General features: G+C 42.6%; 1 protein-coding gene across 5 annotated transcripts in view; it reads left to right on the forward strand.

The window, feature by feature from the left end:
* The window catches only part of POC1B (POC1 centriolar protein B), a 97,766-nt gene extending 92,895 nt beyond the window's left edge, over positions 1-4,871 (forward strand). For 4 of the 5 annotated variants that reach the window (XM_038397031.2, XM_038397052.2, XM_038397078.2 and 1 more), the window contains 2 exons: positions 151-375; positions 1,619-4,871. In XM_038397031.2, the coding sequence (XP_038252959.1) occupies positions 151-375; positions 1,619-1,723 (330 nt within the window). In that variant the 3' untranslated portion in view covers positions 1,724-4,871. The remainder of the gene's footprint in view (positions 1-150; positions 376-1,618) is intronic. The other variant, XM_043492479.1, reaches the window with a different exon arrangement.
* The last annotated feature ends 2,973 nt before the right edge of the window (positions 4,872-7,844 follow it).

The raw sequence follows: 7,844 nt of genomic DNA on the forward strand, positions 1-7,844 counted from the left end.
AGAATGAATGGATGTGATATAAAATTGGACCTTATACAGAAAGCAAGATTGACCCTTTTGTATGTGCTTATGTATGTGCCAATATATTTTTGAAGGATAAAAAAACAGATCTTTATACCTTTCTTTCTCTATGATTCCAACTAAATGAAGTCAAGGACAACTGACTCTTCAAATGGAGTTTCCACATTCAAAGATGATATGAGCAGTGAAGATCTGCGGTATCATCCTGCTTTGTTCTCACCAACAAGCTCAAGAAGGAGGCTGGAAGACAAGGTTGAACCAGCTGTGTGTACCGTGGACAAGCGCATAGACATCTCGCCAGCTCTGGGTAATGCTTTAGAGCACATTGTGGAGCAGCTGGATGTTTTGACTTTAGTGAGTATGCAATGGACTAGTAACACTTCCTTAATTAATATGGTAATTCCCTCATTACTGGGTAAAAAACCCAGAGCCATGCTCATAACCCAAAGTATTAAAATGTGTGGGCTGACTTTACAGATGGCTAGAGCGATGCTGAATTCTTTCAATCTCATGAAATGTTGGCCATGTGAATTAAATTCATTAACGTCAATGTAGAAAGTTATTTAAAAAGCTTTTTCCTGTTATGCAACTGCCTATGGCATTTTAAAACTTTGAAAGGCTATTGTTATATTTTTAACTCTTTGGCTGGGGAAGTTGGGTTTTTTCAGTAGTAACTGCTAATGTTGATTTACCAGAAGCCTGCTGTTGACTAGAGAGTGTTAGATTCCAGCTTGAAAAATCATGCTCTGGCAGAGGATGAACAAGATAAGAAAGGCAGAACAGTTGAGAGAAGAGCATCCCCATCTTTTGGTAGTTCCAGGACTATAGAGATTTTCAGCTTGAGGGCTCCAGGTTGTAGTTATCAAGGTGGAGTCAGGCACTGGCATAATTCTAAAAATCATTGTGAGACAGAGCAAATACCAGCATTAATCAATGGCTTCTAATTCAGTTGAAAATTCTCAACATTTCCTCTCAGTAACTCAGCTCCAGCCATTTTATATTTAAGATATTGCACTTTACTTGGTAATTTATTAAAAGTGTGCCGAATTGAAATGGGGTAATCAGATAAATGTAGTGAAAGAAATGCAGAGAGAAAATGCTTAATTTATCAGAAGAATCAAAAGGGCTATAAGTTGATTGTGGAATAATGTAGATTAAAGCAGAACTGTCTAGAAAGTTACCTTTCTAGAAATAAAGTAAATCCTTGGAGGTTGCCTTTTATTTAGTACTTTAAAAAAAAACAAAGCTTTGTTTCTATAGTGCTCATTTTTGTAGCTGGAGACCCAAACAATATGTTCCATTAATGGATAATATTCTATTTTATTTATATTAAAGCTTGTGTAGATGAATAATTATCCTGGGATACAATACCTTCCAGTAAATTTTGTTGAGGCAGTTTTATGCCTTTTGACAATCTTCTTAGTTAAAAAGCCATAGTATTAATTTTGTGTTTAAACGGTAGATTATTTGAAGCCAGTATTGCATTCATAGTATTTTGTTATTCAGTATAAGCCATTGTTTTTGTGTGTAAAGCATTGTGTACATTTATGATATTGCAGAAATATTTTAAAAATACATTACTATCCTCTTCTTGCAGACTATTTCAATCCTGGAGCAGCGACTGACTTTGACCGAAGATAAACTGAAAGAATGCTTAGAAAATCAACACAAAATGTTACTTCAAGCCAGGCAAGGAGAATAAAAAATACAAATGTAGTTGATCTGTACTGATGAATATGTTTCATACATTCTCAGGGAACTAATAAATGATGTCTTATTTAGTCTCACAAAGAGCAAAAAACAAATTTTGTCTGTTATTTTAACCTGTTGCTTTAAGGAGAAGAAAGTGAAAAAGCGCATGTAGTACATTTTAAAGATCAGTGGCAGACTAACATTTAGTTAACATATTTTTTAAAATGTAGTTTAGCAGAAGATTAATACAATTTTAAAACACATTTTGCGTGACTTTTTGACATCCATAGAGTGAGGATTTCACTCTTTATTTTGTTTGTTACCTTTCAACCTTTTATCCTCATTACATTCTACCAGTTGGCAGCCTATATTTCAATACTTTTATAAAAGCACTGAACAACAACTATGCAATTTTAGATGGAAAGCGTTTATTGTGAAAGGAGGTAATGCAGCTTTTTCAACCTAAATGAGACTTACTTAAAATAAAGTTGCCTTAAGAACAGCAGGTAGAAATTGTACACATAGAGAAATGACAAGACCTGCCCAACTCCTAAGAAATTGCAGGGGGATTTCAGGGAATTCCGTTTTTTAAGGGTAAACAGATTTTTGATAACAAATATGAAAATAAAGTATTTTAAGCTTTTATCCAGCACTTGAAGCTGTACAAATCCAGTTGTAAGTCCTTATTTTGTATTTCCATTCATTATATATGCCATTAAAATGTAATTTTCCTATTTAAGATTAGCATTGATGCAAAATTAAGTTTAATATTTTTGAAAAATACCAAACATCAAAGTAAAACTAGCCCTATACTGTAAACTTTAAAGCCCTGATCCTCCAAATACTTCTGAGGTGCAAAACTTTATGCACTACAAGTAGTCCAATGAAAAGCCATTAAAGAAACATAAATTAAGAACCTCTGTAAGCCAGTGTAGGATTAGAACCTAAGAGAGTGAGGATTTCTACAATCCTAGTTTGCATTTTAAAGCTTGGATGCATGTGTAAATATTGCTGGTTTGATTATTTTTTATAAAGAGAAGAAGGCAGAAAGGAGACTTATTGTAAACATGAATTGCCAGTCATTAGAGAGGGATAAATTCTAGTTTCTCTATTATATGAAACTTTTACTTTTTCTTTACATCTTCCTGGTGTCATTAAATGGCAGGTGCAGAGCATCTCTCTTGTAAAATTTACAATCAAAATTGAGCAGTCTTTCCTTTCTGCAGCTTCATGCTTACATTGTGAATTTGCATTTTGCATAAGACAAAGTGGAGATCATATAAATAATGCAAATTAAGACCCCAGTTGTGCAACTGAATCTGTATAGCTCAGTGGTCATCAACCCGTCGATCGCGATCGACTGGTCAATCCTGGAGACTTTCCCAGTCGGTGTGGCGGTGCATCGGGGCTGCCTGCCTCTAAGGCAGGCTTCCTGCCTGCTGTGACCCCACGCCACTCCTGGAAGCAGCCAGCCATGTGGGGGAGGGGCAAGGGGCTCCGCGCACAGCTCCTGCAGGCAAGCACTGTCCCCGCAACTCCCATTGGCCAGGAATGGGGAGCTGTGGCGAATGGGAGTGGGGGGCGGTGCCTTCAGAGCGGGGAAGCACACTGAGCCACGTGCCCCCCAATGCAGAAGTGCATTGGTCCCTTCCTGGAGCAGCATGGCCACATGGTGCGCTACTGGCTGGCAGGGTGGTGGGGTGGCCCAGCTCCTGATGGGGAGGAGGTGCTGATGTGCCTGAGTGGGGCCAGGGCAGGCAGGGAGCCTGTCTTAGCCCCATTGTGCCACCGACCGGGAACCGCCCGAGGTAACTTCCCCCCAGCGGGAGCCCACACCTAAACCCCCAGCCCTGAGCCACATCCTGGAGCCACCACTCCATACCCCCTCCTGTACCCCAAACCCCAACCCTGACCCTCCTCCCAGAACCAGCACCCCATACCCCCCTTGCACTCCAACATTCTTCCCCAGCCCGGAGCCCCTCCTGCACCCAAACTCCCTCCCAGAGCTTGCACCCCTCACCCCCTCCTGCACCTTAACCCCCTGCCCCAGGCTCAGCCCAAAGCCCTCTCCCACACTACAAACCTCTCGGCCCCAGTCCAGAGCCCGCACCCTGTCCCAAACCCCATCCCTCTGCCTCAGCCCGGTGATAGTGAGTGAGGTGGGGAGAGCGAGCAACGGAGAGGGGGTGGATGGAGTGAGCAGGGCGGGGCTTTGGAGAAGGGCTGGGGTGGATCCTGAGTTGCCCTTAAATTCAAAAAGTTATCTTGGGCGTAAAAAGGTTGGAGACCACTGGTATTGCTGAACCCCTTTCCTATGTTGAGCCGCACTGAAATCACTAAAGCTGTGCTTGAGCACAAGGGCACACCAATGCAGATTCGATTGCAGAACGGGGGCCAAGGTGGCAAATGACATATCTCAAACATTATTATTTAAAACTCTGGCATGATCACCCATTTCTGACCATGCATCACTGGAATCTGTGACGCATAATAAACTGTGAATTTGGTCTATCGATATATAGGGGAAAAAACATAATCAGATCACACATTTACATTTTGGTCTTGAACTGTACTTGTAGTTGGGGGGAGAGGTATTTCATAGGGAACTAGCCTTTCAATTTGGTCATCTGGATGCATATACATTTCTGTGCAAATATGTACTTGTAAAATGTCTTCCATAATGAGTCATTGTTATCTATCTATAGCTTTAAAATAAATCTGTCCTTGGATTATGCAATTATTTATACCACTATACAATGTGTGGCTTCATAAATGCTAGCTTTTAGATCAATGTTCTTTGCTTATCATATTTTAATATTTTCACATTCTTACTTAACACTGAGTTTTCCTCATTTGAGTGAGAGGACTAAAGGCTTGTCTACACAGAGCAGCAATGCACACTACAGGGTGTGATTTCTGAAGCACACAAATGTGTTTCATATTAATTGGTCCATATAGACCCTGCTGGTGTACATTAAAGGTTCCCTAGTACACTTTAACAAAGTGCTGTTTGAAATAGAAATCACACACACCCATAGGATGCATTACTCTATCATGTAGATAAGCCCTTAGAAATGTAACCCTTTAAATCTCATTCAGTTGCTATTTTCTCCTAATGAGCTATCCTTTATTAAAAATAAAAATCAACCTTATCAGCAGAATCATTTTGTTGTTCTTTGAGTGATTGCAGATGTCCATTCCACTGTACCTGTGTGAGCACTCCTGTGCAGTTCTTGAAAAATCTTTCCCTGAGCAGTACCCATCGGGGTGGCATGAACACCCTCTGGTGTCTTGCACCTCACATGCAAACATAAAGGGCTGAGCTGCCCCCAAACCCCCTAGTTCCTTCCTACTTCCCAAGATGATTGTTGGAGCGCCCTTTCTTTGCTTCTATAAGACACTAGTGAAATCTATAAATAGTACCTGTTGTATAGTTTTAGTAATTATTTCGTTAGTGTAAAAAAAAATTGTTTGTGTGGGTCCGTCACCCAGTCTCAATACCAGCTCCAGTACCAGAGATATGCCACACTCTTCATCTTTCAAGCACAGCCAGTATTGTGGTAAGGTAATGCATGATGGTGACCCTCACTCCAGTTGCCTGGGGGGAGCTCATGTGAGCAACAAATACAATGTTTGTACGGGCTTTAAGACCCGCTCCAAAAAAAGACAGGGCAGCTAGATTGAAATGTCTGCTGCTGGAATTGCAGCTATGACCTGAGCCATCTACCACGGTCCAGGTACCAACAACCTTGGCCTTGGTTAATAGTACACCTCCAGCCTTAGCAGTACCAAGAGACTGTTTTCCTGAGGCTTTTGAGGCTGAGAGAATTGTTAAACCTCTCAGTGCTGCCATCACCAGCAGTTCAAGAGTCTTACCCAGCACCAGTGCCCAAGGTACCAATGTCAGCGGCTTCACCTCCACACCAGGCAGTTCTAACTGATTCGGCCATTAGGACACCAATTAAGGCGATGTCGTCTAAGGGAAAGCCACAGATGATCTCCCCAGCTCCCCTTTCTTCAGAGTCTGACCCTTCGTCTCTGGTACTGATGGTTACAGTATCGCCATTGTCACAAGGAATAAGCTTCTTCCTCAGATGCTGAAGTGGGATCCCATGTGTCCCAACATAGCCAGTTCCACCATATACCACATGCCTGCCCTGGTTTCAGCCTCCGTACTAGCAAGGGGCCTTGGGACACACACAGTTGGGACTTGGGGCCATACCAATGTCCCTTTTGGAACCCAAGAGGTTCTCCCCTCAGTAAAGAGTGTCCCCACTGCCAATGCAGTTGGCTCCATCTACTGGCAATCGGGAGCATCAATGCCACAAGTAACCTAGCATTGGTAATGAGCTTGGCACTGAACAGATTAGGGATCTCTCTCACAAGCAGGAGGAGCAAGAACTTGACTCGCTCCCAGTACCGTTGGCATCCACTTCCTCATCCCCTGATGAGAAAATTATACTGGAAACTATTTCTCTACCTCCTGATGATTTTAAGACTCATCAGGATGAGGAAGATAGCGATGGTCCTTGACATCCACCCAGAGGAGCTCCAGAAAACCCCTCACAGATTGGTGAACATCTTGGCATCTGCAGCCCCAGATAGAATAGCTCTCCCTATTAAAGATGCTATTTTAGAGCCTACCAAGGTCCTCAGGCAGACCCCAGCTTCCCTTTCACAGACTGCAAAAAGAGCGGAGAGAAGGTACTATGTTCCCTGTCAAAGGTTCAGACTCCTATATAATTACCCTTTCTGAGCTCCCTTGTAGTAGTGGCAGCCAATGAGAAAAAAAGACAGGGGCACTAGGCATCAATCCCTAAAAATAAATTGGCTAAGAGGCTGGACTTGTTTGAGAGGAGGCTTTATTCCATAGACAGATTACAGCTTTGTATTGCAAATCAGCATGCTTTGCTGGGGCACTATGATTTCACCCTGTGGGATATGGTTTCAGAGTTCAAAGACAGGCTCCCAGATGAGTGGGAGGAGTTCCAAACATTAATAAAGGAGAGCAAGACGGTTTGCAGAACAGCTCTGAAGGCCTGGCGGAATACAGCAGATTCTGTAGCTCGCAGCATGTCCTTTTGCCATCACAATGAAGAGCTGTCCTGATTACGCTCTTCTGGCCTCCCTCCAGAGATTCAACAGAGTGTCCAGGACCTCCCTTTTGAAGGGCCATTGCTCTTTCAGAAAAGACTATGAGACTGCATAATCCCAAAGACTAGAACAACACTGAAATCCCTGGGCATTTGAAGCGGCATTCTGTCCTCATCAGTCCCAGCATTTCCAAGGGTTTGCCCCTCGAGCCCAGGACCTGCCAAGGAGAAAGAGCAGAGGTTATGAAAGATGCCCACCAACTCCCTCTGTTTCAGCAGCCACCGGGTCATTAACAAAAGTGGCATCTTCCAAGAGCTCACTTCTAGTTCTTAGAGTGCCATCTTTTTCTTTTCCAATTTTTGCAAACCACCTGTCCCATTTCCATTGTGCTTGGGCCTACATCACAACAGATCAGTGGGTTTTAAGCATGGTGGAAGTGAGATATACATTCTAATTTATTTCTTCCTGCCTCCCTTTCTCTTCAGCAACCTCTCCTATGAGGCAGTGTTACTGCAAGAAATACAATCGCTTCTCCTGGTAAGACCTATAGAAGAGGTCCCTCCTTTGTTCCAGAGAAAGGGCTTTTACTCCCAACACTTTCTGATCCTGAAAGCAAAATGGGATCTCTTATTTTAGATCTAAGAGAGTTAAACAATTTCCTAAAAATCAAAATTCCAGATGGTCTTTCCAGCTTCCATTATTACTTCTCTGGAGCCAGGGGACTGGTATGCTGTTCTCAGCTTGAAAGATGTTTACTTTCAGCAGTAATTCTTCAGAGCCCCACAGAAAATTCCTGAGATTCATCATCAGCATTCACCATTGTTTGTTCACGACCCTTCCCTTTGATCTCTTGGCTGCCCTTTGATATATTTACAAAGTGTATGGCAACGGTAGCAGCATTCCTCTCGGGGTTAGGGGTTTATGTCTTCCCTTGTCTAGGCAACTGGCTGATAACAGGTTGATTCAGATCACAGGTGATATCCAGCATAAGCATAATCTGATCCATTTGATGCCTGCTGACCAACCTAGACAAGTAA

This window comes from Dermochelys coriacea, chromosome 1, assembly GCF_009764565.3.
Source record: "Dermochelys coriacea isolate rDerCor1 chromosome 1, rDerCor1.pri.v4, whole genome shotgun sequence".
Lineage (NCBI taxonomy): Eukaryota > Metazoa > Chordata > Testudines > Dermochelyidae > Dermochelys > Dermochelys coriacea.